This window comes from Synchiropus splendidus, chromosome 2 (genome assembly GCF_027744825.2).
Source record: "Synchiropus splendidus isolate RoL2022-P1 chromosome 2, RoL_Sspl_1.0, whole genome shotgun sequence".
NCBI lineage: Eukaryota > Metazoa > Chordata > Actinopteri > Syngnathiformes > Callionymidae > Synchiropus > Synchiropus splendidus.
The window spans coordinates 28,729,512-28,746,862 of record NC_071335.1 but is presented as its reverse complement, the minus strand read 5'-3'; the positions used below and the strand labels follow the sequence as shown (position 1 = coordinate 28,746,862).

General features: G+C 41.4%; 2 protein-coding genes across 2 annotated transcripts; both read left to right on the top strand.

The window, feature by feature from the left end:
* Positions 1-1,495: 1,495 nt before the first annotated feature.
* Positions 1,496-7,820, top strand: LOC128753863 (5-demethoxyubiquinone hydroxylase, mitochondrial-like). Its single transcript, XM_053856021.1, has 6 exons — positions 1,496-1,688; positions 1,922-2,100; positions 2,378-2,492; positions 2,703-2,842; positions 3,455-3,523; positions 3,690-7,820. Exons 1-6 carry the CDS (start codon positions 1,604-1,606, stop codon positions 3,765-3,767), a joined length of 666 nt encoding a protein of 221 aa, XP_053711996.1. The 5' UTR covers positions 1,496-1,603; the 3' UTR covers positions 3,768-7,820.
* Positions 7,821-13,253: 5,433 nt separating this feature from the next.
* On the top strand, positions 13,254-16,670 carry LOC128754450 (carboxylesterase notum2-like). Its single transcript, XM_053857075.1, has 11 exons — positions 13,254-13,564; positions 13,653-13,705; positions 13,944-14,039; positions 14,167-14,227; positions 15,009-15,115; positions 15,202-15,304; positions 15,552-15,740; positions 15,814-15,914; positions 16,029-16,176; positions 16,258-16,305; positions 16,373-16,670. Exons 1-11 carry the CDS (start codon positions 13,254-13,256, stop codon positions 16,668-16,670), a joined length of 1,515 nt encoding a protein of 504 aa, XP_053713050.1.
* The last annotated feature ends 681 nt before the right edge of the window (positions 16,671-17,351 follow it).

Genomic DNA, 17,351 nt, shown 5'->3' with positions numbered 1-17,351 from the left:
TCCCTGAGCTGTGATGGCAAAGGGTGACCACCTGATCCGATGGAGAGCTTTTATTCTGTGTTCAAAAAGCCACAGATAAAAAAAAAAAGGACCTGTCTCGCTCTGGTGCTGTCTCCCAAAGTCGAGTCACGTGTGTCATCGATGTGGCATCGAAGGGAAAGCCACACGTAACACTGTCTGCAGCCACACATGTGTAGCCACCCGCAGTCAGACAGAGAGATAGGGAAACACTTAACCAGTGTCTCGCCACAAATGCACATATGCAGTGAAAAGACACGGCACACCCCACCATTCACTGTTCTGGCTCTGTTTACTAAGGACCATCACGTCTCTGAAATGTTCTGGCCCGCAATTCCACAAATTCCTGTCTCCCAACACTATTTTATTTGCTTTTATACGCTAGGAAGCTGTTTTTACAGCTTCTCAGCTGCAGGAGTCATGCAGGATTGTGATGTTGACTCATTTGATGGTTGCTAATTTGACAAATGCGTTTTCAGTCAAGCTCTTTTTCTGAAAGTTAAATTGGGTGCAAGGTATTTATATATAATTTGTATACAATAAAAATATATAATGTAAAATGATCAGGGGGTTTAGTTAATCCCAGAAAAACCCTTCCCCCTAACAAACATAGTGGGAGTCTTTCACGGTTTTTGTCCCTCACCTCCAATAGAGGAGGACTGTTAAGGATGTGCAATGTGTTCTACCCTCCACTGCAGCTAGAGCAAGTGGTTCAGTTGCCAGACGGTGGTGGTGGTAAGGGGCATCCTTGTTGTGAAATTTGTTGTATATTAGATCAGAATACATTAAATGTCCTTTGTTTGTCCCACAGTGGGGAAATTCACTGTGTCACAGCAGCAACGCAGCAAAGACTCTAAGGCATCAGAAAGAAGAAAAACATCAAAGACACACACCAAAAACTAAGATTCGGGTCTTGAGGTTTTAGTCTAGTCTCAGTCATTTTGTTTGTGTTCGGTGTGTTTCACCCGGTCCAAATCTATAGAATATGTCCAAAAGTTAAATTGGATGCAAGGTATTTGTATATAATATCTTCATATAAATAAAATAATGGTTGGTGTCCTGGTGCTGGATGGATACTGCCACCTACAGACATCCACAACAAAAGAGACTTTCATTGAGAAAAAAATAAATGAATAAATAAGATCCAAAATTAGCCGGCAATTTAATGTGCACACGTCTGTATTTATCTTTGACCTGCGGGAGGAAGTTAAACACTCAAGTGAAAAGAGTAAATATATAAAATTGCCTCTTGGCTAGACTTCTGGGTCAAACCATATATATATATATATATATATATATATATATATATATATATATATATATATATATATATATATATATATATTTTTTTTTTTTTTTTTTATATTTTTTTTTTCATTTTTTTTCTATGTTTACAGACAAATAGAATAGAATAGATGCGGGAAACGTGACTCCTCAACTGTCAAATGTGACGTTACGTTGAGCGCGGTGACGTCATGTGACGCCTGGAGCTCTACGTAACTACCCTCTAACACTGTCAATATCACTAGAACACGTTACATATGTCTCTCTTATGAAACCGCTGTTTTGAAACAGAACGATTAAGATGCGTGCAACGGCACAGGTCGCGCTACACGGCTGGTATCACCGGACAGGACCTGCGATGATTCGACCCTGTGTGAGAAGTGGAGGTGAGCTAAATGCTAACTCCATGCTACATGAGCTAAAAACACTGACACGCCTTTTCAGCTTTTACCTCCTTTTGACTGTGTATATGTGGTTGTATGCTGGAGTTACATGTTATGCACCTGTATATATTTAACTGCTACATGTTTTATTCACTGGGTGCAGATGGAAGTAGCAGAAATCCCACCATACAACTGACTATATTTAATGTAATGTACTATAAAATGTCTGTGGGTAGTTTCCTTGCAGGTGAGCTCGCGTGCGTACAGTGTCGTCCCTCCACCCAGAGACAGTGAGGAGAAGGAGATGCTGCACCGGATGCTCCGTGTGGACCATGCTGGCGAATATGGTGCCAACCGCATCTACGCCGGACAAATGGCAGTGTTGAGGAGAACTAGTACAGGGCCACTCATACAGGTATGTGTGGTGCTTTAGACTGATGCAGCAGGGTGTGAAATAGAATGATGATGGATGGGTTTGTCCTTCCATTCATGATAAATAACATTGTTTTTCTTTTTTGTTGCGCTGTAAATGTCATTATTTTTAGTCCATCATAGGACACTGTTATTTTTATGATTGTTAGGATTTATTCAGTCATTTATTGACTTTTTTATTTGTGGTCTTAACTTTCTTTTCCACTTTCAAATCTATTATTCAGTTACAGAAATCACATTTCATTTCCAATTCCCTGCAGGACATGTGGGATCAGGAGAAGAAACACCTGGAGAAATTCAACGAAATTCTCGCAGAAAACAGAGTCCGACCAACAGTGCTGTTACCCCTCTGGAACATAGCCGGATATGTATTAGGCAAGTAAAACTGCTGAGATAATATTTGTGTCTAATAATAGTAAAATTGATCATATAATACTTCTTCATTTATATAGCATCTTTTCGATATAGAGTCCCCAAGTGATTTTCTTCTCTGCTCTTCTACCTCAATGCCTTTTATGAAGGACGTTTTTCCAATAATAGACAACAGAAGATTGCAACATATTTTTTTCTTAAATCTCCACACAGGAGCGTCCACTGCACTGTTAGGAAAGGAAGGGGCCATGGCGTGCACCGTGGCAGTGGAGGAGAGTATCTCAGAGCACTACAACAGTCAGATCAGAGCACTGATGGAGAAGGACCCGGAGAGATACACTGAACTCCTAGAAGTGAGCTCACCTTCTGTTTATGTCTTCTCTTTGGGTATTTTTCTTCTTCTTTCAAATGACGGTAAATATACTGTTACTGTGTTACTGAAAGCACTAGATCTCTCTCACTGCAGGGGAGTTGACCTGACTTCGTATCGTCTTCATGATGCAGGTGGTGATGACCTCATCGATAACGGATCCCTTTTGTAATGTAGATGGAATGTATATGTGGCCCCATAGTGCAAGTGAAGAATCTAGTGCATGTACGTTCACAGAGAAGATGAGCAAAGTCTCAATGTTTTTTTTTCTGTGAAGTCTGAATATCTTGCTTTTACTGGTCGACGAAGCGAAAGCCACGAATCGCATTTGTTTGCTTTTACTGACACCTGGTGGACAGAAGGGTTTGCTGCGCATGATAAGCACAAATCGCTGTACGGTGCATCAACAAAAATAGTTATGGTATATTGAGACTCTGGATAGTCATCACACCTATGAGCGAACATCAGGTAGTCATTTCCTGTCTGCAGTGTTCACTGTCCGTTTCTCTGACTTAAGTATATGTATGTATTATTATTAAAATATGGTGTCGTCAAATCTATTATAGAAAGTAAAAAAACATCTGTTCTATTTCAGATTATAAAAGAATTCAGGGATGATGAGATGGAGCATCACGACACAGGTCTGGAACATGATGCTGAAAATGTAAGTAAATGAATTTGTAAATATATTCTTCTGCACCTTTCAATGGATTTGTCTGTCACACTGTTGTTGATTTGCTACCCGCTATCTATGTGCATTATATATACGACCTTTGTTTCAAGGCTTCATCATTTTGTAAAATATTTGTTTTCCACCTCTTTTTTTTCAGCTATCTGGATATTGGTTTCTCAAAAGTGCCATACAGTTGGGATGCAAAGCAGCAATATATGTCTCACAACGGGTCTAAAACCTCACACTTCTTTGTGCTTGTTTTCTTACTTGAAGTCACTTCAATTGGTTGTGTTCCTGTTGTCCTAAAACGTTTGGTCCTAGCGGCAAGATTATCACTTCAGAATCCAGACTGCTTACATACAGAAGCAGTGAGGACTGCTTTTTCTCTCTCTGTTGTTGTTTAAATACTTGAAATTTGTTTCCGCAGTTCATGTCTTTTTAGCATTTCCTCTTCTGCCTATTTTGTGTTGAGATCAAGACAAACATTATTTTTCTGCATCCATTCTCATCACTCTGTGTTCAGTCAGCATCGGTGGAAACCGCATATTTTAATAAAGGCATTTGTACAGCATAAACAGTTCGATCCTTTTCTAGAGCCACAGATCCCACACATGCCACAGCTGAGCGAGTGAGATAGCAGGGATACCTGTAGCGAGGGCATATTGATACTGGCAAGCCATCATACCCTTCAGCAAACTCTCCTCTTTCACATGTAATCGTTCATACATCACACTGAGCAATGGCTTGTCATCCTGGCCTAACTGCTAAGCGCCCTCACACAGCTGTTCTGGGGACATTAGGTCACCGAAGAAGAAGGATGACAAGAGGCTAGTCCAAGGGCCCCCTAATCTATTAGACCTATCAGCAGCTCGACCGAACGCACATTCAGATCTGACCTCAGGCTCCTTTACTCACGCCTTTTCAAGCTCAGATGTGGTGGTGCGTTGAGTTATAGACAGCCGCCAGAGCTGGTGGGTCTCAAGTGAAATCCTGTCTATAGTTTCAACAAGGAAAGCTCTTCCACATATACAATAAATATCTTTTAGACGACTTTTGAAACAGTCCGTAATGTCATGTCAGGCTGTTTGGCTTCCGCCAAGAGGTGCATCGATCTTCTACTCTTCTTATGTGGGAGGATGACCAGCACATTACTCCAGGAGTGCAGTTTAATGTGAAATTAGAACGTAATACCAAGGCTTTCAGTCTGATATCACTCAGTTCCTTCACCAAAGTTCAGCCTCCTGTTCACTCTGGCTAATACTCAGACGTCACACCCTGCCTGCGCTCCCTTCTTCGACCTGTCTTGTCTGTTACTCTGGATGAGTGACATGACCTTGACGCCCTTCACTCATTCTCCAGCCTCCCTCATCCTTTTAAACTTCTCCTCCACTGTTCTAAAAAGGACTTTTTTAGAAACATTTTTCCCAATAACCAGTTATTTTGTAGAATGTGTAGCCCACACTCTGGATATTTTTGAAAAGGATCTTGCCCCCCTCAAAACATTCACACCTATCTCTATGATCAATAATGAAATGGTGTCACCATTAAAAGTTATATTCTGAAAGAACCTTAATGTGTCTGGACAGTAGAGAGTGCACTGAATTGGAAATACAAGTGGAAATAAACATGGAAAAATGAGTACAAATCAAAGTGTGTCATATATTTCCATTTATATTGCTTGTTTTTCTTCCTCCTATTTGTTCGCACATTGTGTAATGTATTTTTTCATTTTTATTTTCTCATCTCTGAATTTTGGCCGAGTGATATTCCACCTCTTAGTATGAGTCATTTCCCTCCATTTTTATGCCATTTGAGTGCGGCGTGTAGTGCAACTCATCATTGTCCCTGGATCTATTTGTTTACCCATTTTCACCATCCGCGGTGCATTGAGTAATCCTCATGAAATTCCAACCGTGCCATTTCTTAGACCCTGGTCCAGACAAAGTCTGCTAAAACACTTGGCATAAAAAGAGCATCGAGGGATTAACATGATCTGTAAACTTAAGAATTGTGGCGCAGCATCCGCTAGCCGTGTGAAATTGGGCCTATAAATTTTGACCTGACCTGATAACACAAATCAAAAATCCCCCCAAAAAAGATTCTATTGCTTCTTCGCCTGGATCTCAAATGACTGTCACAACTAATGTTTTTTTTTTTTTTTATCGTCTCTGTCTGGCATATTGTGCAGATTAGCTTTAAGGGCGTATATTTAGTTTCACACACTTGGCTAGGGACTGCTTTTCTGAATGCAGAGAAAATGAGGAATGTCCGTAAAATAATGGACAATACAGAACTTGAAAGAGAAACATCTGAAGTATGGCGAGAATTAATTTCCTCCATGTGTCGTAGACTGGTGTATGGAAAATAAATGAATGTCACTTAAGGCTTGAAGATTAATTCATTTTTATATTTAATATCAGGATTGCATTGAGACACTATTAATAAAAGACATTTTAGTCTGGATACCTTTGTTTATCTGTTATTGAAGATCATATTCATTCACTGTTTACGTGCCCTGAAATGGAAGTGACACAACTATATACAGTGGTAGGTACAATTTATTGGGTGCCCAAAAAGCTGGTCCAAGCTGGTCCCTAAAATCTTGACCATCCACACTTGTCTTATGCATGTCCTCTCCTACCACAGCCTCATCGGTGGCCTTACTCTTCTCCTTCTAAAGGCTGTGTCCATCGTCTACATTCTTGGTCCAACATGTCCACTGTCTCTCCTCTCCACATGCTTTTGATGAACCCATGTCTGATCTTGTTCTTCCCAGTTGACTCTCAATGCAAACTTGAGTTCTTCATCCCTCACTCTTCTAACTCTCCTTCCTGTCTTTTTTTTTCAGTCTTTAAACCAAACATCATGGTGGCTCTCTTTATAAAGTGTCCCTGCAAATCTTGCTGACGATTTTTTTGTCACAGTTACTCCTCCCATTCCACCCTGCCTGCACACTCTTCTTTGCTCCCCTTCATTAATCAGTCACTCTTCGTCCAACCTCCCTCTCATTCACACACTTCCATTCCTCTTCTTTGCTCCCCCTCCTCATCCACCACCTTCTTCCTCCAAATCACTATATCATCACCAAACATCATTGACCTCAGAAAGCCTAAAATGAGAGTAAAATATTTCCTCATATTTTCATGAATTAGATCCTTGGACTCTTCCAGTATATACTGAACCGTGGCTAATGTGATGTTGACGGTTGTTTTTACTGTATATACTCGATATTTATTAAGAGATCTAATTCTAATGGGATGTTGACGGTTGTTTTTACATAGTCTATATTAAGATATTTAATCCTAATGGGATGGGTTTTTGAATATCTCCAGTAATCTTGAAATGTAAGCGGAGTGTTTTCAACCAGACATGGAGCCTGTTAAAATGATCTTTCAGCCCATGTCTTGCACCCACAGAGGCATTTTCTTAGATCCGCCACATCAAGAACTGGTAAAACAATTTGTCTGGGCCACTAGTGGAATAGAGTCTGATAGTTGAAAGCAAACTCTGGGACACTTACCTGAGGGTTCGTCTGCCTCCCTTGGATCTAACTTTTCGTACTTTTATTGATACTTTTATGCATTACTTTTCCTGTTTTTAAACTTTTATTATGAGTAATATGGATAAGACAATTATCTGCCTGACGTGAGACGGTATGAAAGCAAGCTGCCTGGTGAAGTCATGCAAGCTGCCCGGCGGGGATTATAAAGCTAACACGGATGCTAGGTCGACTGTCATGTCACCATAAATTCTGCGCTGAAATCATCTGCCTTCATCATAGGGAGCGAGTCGCCTTGACTCTTTAAGTAGGGCTTCTAAGAAGCGAGAGGCCTTTAGCAGACAGTGACTTCCAGTTATCCAGGTCAACAATTTACATCTTTATATGTCTGTATTTATATGTCATGCCAAACAATATTGGTTTGTGAGAATGTTTACTGCTTTATTTAGAAGAGATCAGCTTTTTTTTAAGCTACAAACTTTAGATTACTTTGATCGAACCTTTGGCATGTGTGAGGGGCTTGTGGCCTGACAGATCTAGACCCACGTGTCTACACCGCGGGGGACGACAACACATGAGGCAAACGCCTGACATCACCTCTGCTGGTATCTGTAATTTACTGCCAGTCACACACGCCGCCAACCGGCACGAAACGCTGACCCTCCAAGGTCAGAATAGGGGGCTTGAACGTTGTCTTTTTTGTGATCTCCAATCTTGTTTCTGCTACCAATTATACTCATGTTTTACTGTATGTACATTTTGTGTTTGGGCCCTGTGATTTATTTTCTAGTTGAAACAACCGTTGTCAATAAATCTTACACCATTTTGAAAATCCTCTTTTGTGTTGAACCGGTGTTTGTGAGGTGAGCGGCAGTGTTGCACCCATCAAATCTTCTCTGCCATTGTCGAATATCTCAGTCCACTGCTGCTATTGACCTGCTATTGAGTCCTGCAACACTGGGGTCAATCAGGAGCCGCTTGATGCCCTTCAACATCGGGCCTGTTTGTGTATGTGTGGTGATGCTTTATGTAACATAAAGTCTTAAAAAATGTCATTGTCATTGTCGAGCAAGGGCCACATTTTATATTCTACTAATGACTAATGGCAGGGGCCTTCAAAAATAATATGAAACATTACTTTTGCTACTTAAATATTATGAAGTAAGGAAAAATATATGACATCATGACATTGCATGCTATAACTGTTTTGATTTTGATCATTTCTTTCATCCTACGTGGATTTTATTTCAAGATTCTTATATAAATCCTAATTATTTGAAGACCTTTTTAAGTAGTATTATATATACTATGATATAAATATGATACAATGACACTTAATCGCAAGGTATTTATTTTATCTATTCATTTTAAGTGACACTAACTATTTGTTTTTATTTTTTTTTATTTTGGACTTGTTCAAAGGGAAAAAAAAGATAGATTTAGAATTGCCGTTTAATGATGAAAAAAAGTAGTTTTAATACTAATAATAATGGGAACATTGTCAGTCATTTATCTGTGATTGGTTCAAGTTGAATTTTTCCATAAAATAAGTGAAACAAACTCATATAATTCCTGACACAAAGTGCTCAAGAAATACTGCTTGTTAATGTGGAGAAATAAAATGTTTGCAAAACCTTTTTGAGTGGACAAAAACATAGCATTTACTACTAAAAATCACGGCAAAGCAACATAAATCAAGAATTTTATATTGGTGTTTCATCTTGCTAGTCTCTTACAAGACTGCAACACAACCTCACCCCCTGTGGTCCACTACTTAACTGTGGAATTCCATCTCTGATGAGAAGTTGCCTTTTGCAGGACTGATTTTGTAGTGTAATGTCAAATAAACAATAATGCTGTGTGACTTTTTGACACCTTCTTGCATTGTCAAGTGCATGTGGCAGCAAGAGGTCAGGACACTTTGCTCTGGTTCCTACTGAGATAGTATCTTCTTTGCATCCTGGTTTCACCTCTGGAGAGTGGAGTTTGGTGATGACCTCCTGCTTGGGTCTAGTTGGGCCTAACAGTGAGGGACATTTGAAAGCAAAGAATTTGGGCTCACTAAGTTAAAACATGGTTGTTCCCATAGATACTGCTTAGCATGTCCAGCAGTCATTTATCAGCCCCCGACTGAACTTGTGGCTACCTTATCTTACCCCTACCTGAATCCACCTCTGCATATCCCACACAAACGCCCCATCCCTCATTTATCATGACGCATCAGTAGTTTCCAAAGGTCACAACGCGAGGCCTCTTAACACCAGGTTTTACAGATTCCTGGACTCAACCCACCTGCTGACCTCCCGCTGCGGCCTCGCGCTATACGCCAAGTTTCTGCGACCAGATCTCATATCTTTTGGCTGACGCTCATCGATGTCGTGTTTAAAGAAGCCGTCCTTATCTCGCGTTAATCACATGCCTTTCTGGACAACTGTGCCGCTGCTGAGGTGACGACAGCAGGGATTGAAAGTGATGTTGTCACAGATTGTCAAATTACATGCAACGCCGTCAGACAATGAGGAATGAGTCATAAGCTTGCGCTAGGGCTTTAGTTGAGGATTGTTCTTACTCAACTGGAGCAACACAACGTTGTCCCTGCTGGACCCGTTCGACCTCAAAGTTGTTGTGATGTAACCTTTCTGCTCAGCGGCGTGATCACAAGAATCCGGCATATGACGACGGTCTCTGGCCCGTCGTTCTTTGAAGCTTTCAGCTCACCGCCAGGCTCTCGGCTCTTCACTCTTGTGATGACACATTTGCAAAACAGCCTCATGGACCACCTGGGCTCTAGGTGTCCTGACCTTGCGGGCTGGCCGTGAAAAATGACACACAAGGCAAAAGAATGTCTTCTATGCTGCCCACCGGGGCAAAGTTTAGCCGCTCTTATTGAGCCAGTTGAACTGAACGTGTGAGAATTTGCCTTCTACGGCATTGCATTCTCTTAGTATGCTTATTTTATGAAGTTAGAAAAGCAAAGGTAAAGGTGTGCCATGCCTCATTTTATCAACCCCGTTGTGCCTTTCAGTTCTTCTGTGATTTGAAGGAGCATGGAGCATGTAGAATGTTCAAAATCTCATACCTGCATTTGTCGGCTGCAGTCACAGCACTGGATCACACCTGGATGAAGGATGTGCTTCTGAAACTTCACAGCTTCCAGATGCAAGGGGTGTTCATGCAGTCACTGAACACCTAAATAGTCAGGAAAATACAAAATACTTTGCTTTAAAAACACAGTGTGGAGTCCATGACAGTAGAATGAGTGAGGCTAGACCAAGGAGACACTGGAAAAAGTATGAGTCTCTGCTGGCCTTGGAACTCCTTGCTTTTCCTGCAGTAGAGCTGAAGGGATGTTTTTTTTTGCCGTCCCTGCAATCTGAATTGGAATAAGCAGGAGACAAATAAATGGTCCGAGTTCTTGAAGACAGGAATATCTCGAAATTGTAACCAGGAAATCAGACAAAAACATGCGACAATTACCCTTTTTCTGGCTGCCACGCAACTCATCTCTGTAATGTTTATGAGCCAACTTTGCTAAATCTTGGAGGCCAATTTTAGCAAAAGGCATATGCCTATCCTTTCATCACATCAACTCAGCCGTCTTTCGTCTTTCATTCTCTTCCATCGGTTCAGTTCTTACCGCCACCATGGAGGTTATGTGACTGCGGGCGTTTATACCATTGTCATTGAAAAATGATGACTATGAAATTTCCAGAAATATTGATGATGGGACAAAGAACATTCACTTGTTATTTGGTGGTGTTCTGGATTATGAACATCACGTTCTGTACAAGCTAGCAAGCTAGCGAACAGTGCCACCATCTGCAGTCTAAATTAGATAAAATGATTTTGATATCATTGAAATTTCAAATGCTAAATAAAGATGTCTTACTCTAGATAAAAATGAATGTAGGACAGTAATGTACTCAGGTTGTTTGTGTTTGCTTAAACAAAGTAGCATGTTAAACGGTTCGTTTTTGTGCACTTTTGATACAAAATAAACTTTGGCATGATTCGATAATTTGTCCTTCAAACTCCATTCATTGAGGCTCTCTTTGTACGGTTTACAGTCATGATCCACGGCACCAGTCTGATCCATTTCCATACTGAAACAAAACAGCTGCAATCTCTTTGTTTGTGACATGAAAGTAAGTCACTGCCTGATTCATAGATATCTTTGTTTTTTCTGAGCTATTTGGAGCATCTGCTAAAGAGATTGCTGCCTTCACGGAAGACAGATGGTGGCGTGCATGTGTTGAGGCACCCGAAAGACTGAAAAATAGTCCGGCTCGACAGATCAAATTCACTCACTAGCAATGTCCTTGTTTTATTGCGTGGAGGTAATTGAATATCCGAGGCATGCTTCACTAAAATGGCATGAAATACCTGAAGATGAGACAGTGACACTACAGTGAAATATGACATATATTTATTTCCAGGCTCTTACACGTGATGAGCCCGAACACTAGCAGGCGACACAAAGCACGGATGAAGGGAATATGGGAACATTGCTTCTTAAATTGGACAGAATTAACTACTTCAATATTGCATCGAGATTGCTTCTGTTTTGTTCATGAAAGAGGCAGGATAAAGACATTTGTATTTATTTACTGTAGATGTAGACAAACAAACACATGCGCGGTCATGTACACAAGCGAATGATCCATCATTTATCATTGTTGGCTGAGTAGATTTCACCTGCTGCAACTTTTTTCTTCATCTTTCAGCAGAGTTTTCCAGAGGAAGTTTGCGTCCTCCACCGTAGCCTATCTTCCTATCTTGAGCGTCCTGCCTCAACACACCTTGGTCTCCAAACATCTCCATACAAGCCGTCCCTCTGATAAAGTCCTTTCACATTTTCACTTTACATTTTAAAGAATAAAACAAGAACATGTGCTATTGAAATCCTAGAAACATTTTGTTTGGCATTTTTACAATGTAGCTGGCAAAATGCAGAAGTCGATCTCAGAAATTGTTATCCTTATTCGAAGAAACTTTCTTCCCCTTTACTTCAGTTCCCCCTGCAGTCCGTCTACCCACAGAATCCCTTGGTGTCTGTCTCCCCTTTCCTCACCAAGATCATTATTCGCTGTGAGTGACATGTTGGGATGGCGAGCATTTCATTGATGAGAATTTTTCGAACCCCTGGGGCTTGTGATCTTTGAGCGATCAGCGGTACGTCACCCTGCAGCCATCCCAGGGGTTTGGCCACATATCACTTTTAAATACTCTGTCACTTTCTTCATCAAAGCCATACCAACCAGACCTTCCTCCCTGGAGTTAGCTGCTCATCCGGAGAGAACACAGCTCCAGGTAAAGCTTCTTATCACTGGCTATAGAATCTTTCATCCGTTGATACTGCTCTTGTAGTCTGAAGACAAGAGAGTATGGAATATGAATTGAAAATCCATTTGTCTCAAGCTATATGACTTTCTCCAAGTTTGATAGATTAAACCCTTGAGTATCTGCTGAATTATGAAGGTCTGGTTTTAATAATATAGCTCCTACTTTACCCCTATTACTCCTACTTTAATACTATTTTGTCTATTGAAGTTTATTTATTTTATTAAAATATTTCATAAAAGCGTATTTTTTGGAGGATATTTTTTTTGCCCCATTATTTGTCACCTCCTTCTGGCACTTTCAACTTAAAGCCCGTTTTAAACTGAAGGCCGCGGGGCCAGATCCGGCCCGCCAAGTCAGTTTAAGTGGCCCGCGAGATGATCTGCCGCAAATTAAAGTTAATGCAGATTAATGTAGATATATAGGACGATGAAGGTGCTCGTGGTTTAAGGTGGACGCAGGAACAGATGTTATTTACAGCTTCCAAACTTCTAAGGGGATGGAAGTTTGTGCTTCAAGTGTTGTGAGGCTGAGAGTCTGGTAAGGGAAGACCTGCTAAAAAAAGCCAGACCTATCACGGATGACTCAGGGAGGGAACATAAAGTAGTTATAGGCACACAACCAAAGAAATGGCAATAGTTTTTGGACCTCCCCTTGTTGTGTCGTAGGCACTTCATTTCTCCCAGATAAATGGGAGGATAACAGACCCATGTGGCTCTATAGAGCCAATGATTCAAGAGCAGCACATCCAACCATTGACAAGGTTCAATTGCTGGTTACTTCTCTCAGAACTCTTCTCCGGCGGCAGGTGCTGACTTTAACTCAAAATTAGATATATTACCATCATTGCATATTGTCATGTATGTTGTGTTGCTGACAGACATGAAGCTTCTTGGCCAAATGGTTTTCCTGCTGCTGCTCGGGGGAGTCTTCTGCCAGAACCAACGTAATGGTAAAAGCAGCGGAAAGTCCAGCAAGAAGTCTCCTGGGAACCAAGGAGGAGCAGCTGCCCAGGCTCCCACTGAAGTAGGCTCTCAGAGGAACACGGGAAACGTGCCGAAAACCAGAGGCGGCAGCCTGGTAGATACAGGACGAGGAGATGCAGCTGGAACATCTCGAAGGCAAACGGATGATATGAAGCTCCACTTCCTCAGGAATACCAAGGTCACATGCAATGATGGGACAGCGGCTGGGTAAGGTGCAAGTTCTCAAGTGGCAGTGGTTGGCAAGTCAGCTTAGGAGGCCTACTATCGTCTCTTACGAGGACTTTTTGGTTCTTAGGTTTTACCTGAAGGAAGTGAAAGGGAGCCGCCGGTGGCTGTTGTTTTTGGAGGGTAAGAAACCAATGTCTGTTCATTTTCCCTGAGCAACAACACCTTCAGACATCAAGGTCTTCAATTTATATGCAACTGCCAGAGAGAATTGACTTCCATCTGATGCTAAAAAAATAACACTGCAGGTGTATTTCGTGCCTATTTATTATCGCTAACAAGCCCCTGTTACGTGCTAACACAAGCCTCCCTCTGGAGTTGCGTGTGAATGCCTATTATTAAAAGCCCATCTTATTTTTAGGTGGCTGGTGCTGCTACAGCCAAGACACCTGTGCTTCCAGATTCCAAAATATCCCTCGCCTGATGAGCTCATCGGGATGGCCACAAACAAAAAAAGGTGGGCCACTTGGCCGCGCTGAGGAATGCAGGGTTGTCACCATACCGGAGTGGTGACGTGTAATGACGGCTTAGGAGCAATATTTACATTAGTTATACTGTACTTACATGCATCATCTCTCTTGCAGGTACTGGAATACTGTCATCCAACGTTGAAGAGAACCCGCACTGGCATAACGCAAACATTGTGTAAGTCTCTCTGCATGTGTTTTTTTTCTCTGCTATTAATCCACCTTTTTACCTGAAAATGTTGCCACAATTGTGTATGTATTTGAATATGAGAGAGTAGCACTCCAATCTCTCCTCTAAAATCATTATTAAATTTGACCCTTTTGTGCTGCTCTTCAAATAAAAACTCTCATGAGTGTGACTGAAGCGTTCTCTTCTTTAATGCTACGACTATACAAGCTCATACCCCCTGCAAATGAATGAATATGAAACAAATACATATATACTTACATGTTGCGTTAACCACTACTTATTATCATTAATAATTTTGGGAGTCACCTTGTACATTATTATTGCTTTCTTTCTTACCTGTTTCGTAGTTTTCGACTTCCAATCATATGATAATACTATACATTTTCATGTTTCTTTAGTAGTACTGAGAGCTGACTTTTCTTGAGACAAAGTTACACGGGATGTAGTGACTGGTTCAGAGGAGAAATAGCTGAGGATATGTGACTATCGCAACCCAAAACATGGGACATTTCACACAAAAAACAAAAACACATCAAAGGACACATTGCTTTCACTCCACATTTTGAGCATTTTTTCCTGGATTTGGTGAAGTGAAAAATGTTCCCTGAGAAAGAAAGTTAAAATACACCATGAATTATTATTTTTGCCCTACTATAAACATTATCTTAACATGATGTAAACATGATGTAAACGTTATGCACCAACAATGACCTACAGTAGAATGAATTTAACTTCCTTCAAAATGAATGTAAATGTCATATGTGTACAGATTCATCCCGTACTGCTCCAGTGATGTGTGGAGCGGCACTGGTCCAGGACCCACCTCTCCTCTGAGACAACGGCAAGCAAAAGATAAAGAGAGGAGCACAAACGCAAGTCAGTAAAATATCTTTGGAGCTTTCACAGTGCTGGTAGTGAAAGTGAAGCAAAAGCCACACACCTTTCCCTATATTTGTCAACAGCTGACTACGTATTCATGGGATCCTTCATCATTCGAGAGGTGGTCAAGGATCTCATTCCGAAGGGAATTAAACAGGCCAAGGTGGTCATGCTGGCCGGCACAAGGTGATGTTCTGACACAGTTTAGTTACAGAAGCAATATTCTTGTTCAATGTTCTTGATTCTCCCATGTCATGGAAATCCTGTTGTCCTGTCACTCTGAAACAAACCATCAGTGTGGCATAGTAACTGTAGGCTGTAGTTAGACCTACACCAAGCACCACATGTGATTTTAATAAATTCTGCGGTAAATACGATAGTAATCCTTTCATCACAATAAACCTGATTATTGTTTGTACTCACACTCATTCAGTGCTGGTGGTACTGGTGTTTTGTTGAACATTGAGAAAGTCGCCTATCAGTTGGCCCAGCTTGGCGCCGAGGCTCAGGTCCGAGGTCTGGTGGACTCTGGCTGGTTTCTTGAAAGTAAACAAGAGAGGCCACCCAACTGTCCGGAGACGATTTCGTGCTCTCCTGAAGATGCTATCAAGATGGGACTGAGGTAACACCCCACACTTTAGGACGCGAATTCCAGTCGCCTGAAAAATAATCCAGTTTGCCTCTGTGTTGTTGAGGTTGTGGAACGGCGTCGTTCCTGACAGATGTCGGCAGCTTTATAAGAGAGGAGAGGAGTGGCAGTGCTTCTTTGGACACAAGCTGTACTCCTCTCTGACCAGTGAGTGATTGGGAACACGGCAGTGTGGCCTGTCTTCAAATAAAATGAGATTCATGCAGGTGTTGCGGAGGGAATGAGCAAATACACCACTTAAAACTCCTGTTTTCCTCACAGCTCCATTGTTTGTTGTGCATTGGCTTTTTGATGAGGAGCAGCTCCGAATGGAGAACATATATGTGGGTGGACAGACTCTGTCTGATGCGCAGTGGCAGTTCATTCAGAACCTCGGCACAGAGCTCAAGAACTCCCTCACAGATGTCACGTATGTTGAGGACTTCCTGTCCTGTTCATCCACTATTTTCCTATTTTTTCTTAATGAATGACTTTTTTTGTTTTGAATCAGTGCCGTGTTTGCGCCATCTTGCCTCTCGCACGTGCTGATCACCAAGAGGTGACCGCAGATTATCTGTAAACCAGCCTGTTAATTTCATTTTTAACTTGTATTCATTTATTTTCAGTAACTGGATGAGCTTCCAAGTAAAAGGTACATCTCTTCCCCGCGCTTTGCAATGCTGGGACAGAAGTCTGGAGGCGACCCGCAACAACAAAACCCCTGCCAAAGGCTGCCCGTTCCACTTGGTTGACACATGCCAGTGGCCTCAGTGCAACCCCACCTGCCCAGCTTTGGTTGACCAGGCCACCGGGCAGGAGCTCACCCTGCTCCAGATGCTGGCAGCCATGGGCCTCGACCTGCAAAGACTGGGCCTGGAGGATCCGCACAGCGAGGCAGTCACTGTGGTCAGCAATGGTGGCTAACATCAAAACGGAGAATGAGATTTGGAGAGAGCCAAGGGAGAGATTTATGTAGAAAGCTGAGTTGAAACCTCCCCTGAAATGTAGATCAAGCGAAGGAAATCTAGACAGTAATGCTGTGCTGCATGAGTTTGGCTCACCCTTCTGGACACTGGGAGAAAGTTTTCTGTGTTTTTGTTTTAGTCCAGGCTTAAACAACTTCCTTGACTCAAAGGTTTTGTTAAAGAGTGCAGTTCTGCCAAAACATCCCCCAAAAACATGCATTCGTGAGAGTTTGAGACCTTGGTTTTGTTGTTGGATATGATGCTTTCATCTTCCACCACAGTGACTCCACTATTTAATAAAGACCAGATTTCCTCATTGGACTTTCTTTTAATAACCTTTTAACCTAACAGTTATCTTGCAACTTTCATGAAATAGTTTAGCGATATTTATCATGACGTTTAACGCACAACTTACTGCGGTTTATTATAGCGCTGTTTAATTTATTCCACAGCAATATATTCTCTTTACAAGGCGTGTTATGTCATATATGAAAATATGATCATGTTTTCTGACATTCAGCAGAAAGTGTACTTTGGACTGTGTGAAAGAAAAAAATAAATGAATATAATGATAAGTCTGGTTGCTCTCAAGTTGTTGTATTTGTAGTTATTTGTTTGATTTTAGGGAGCACATGTTATG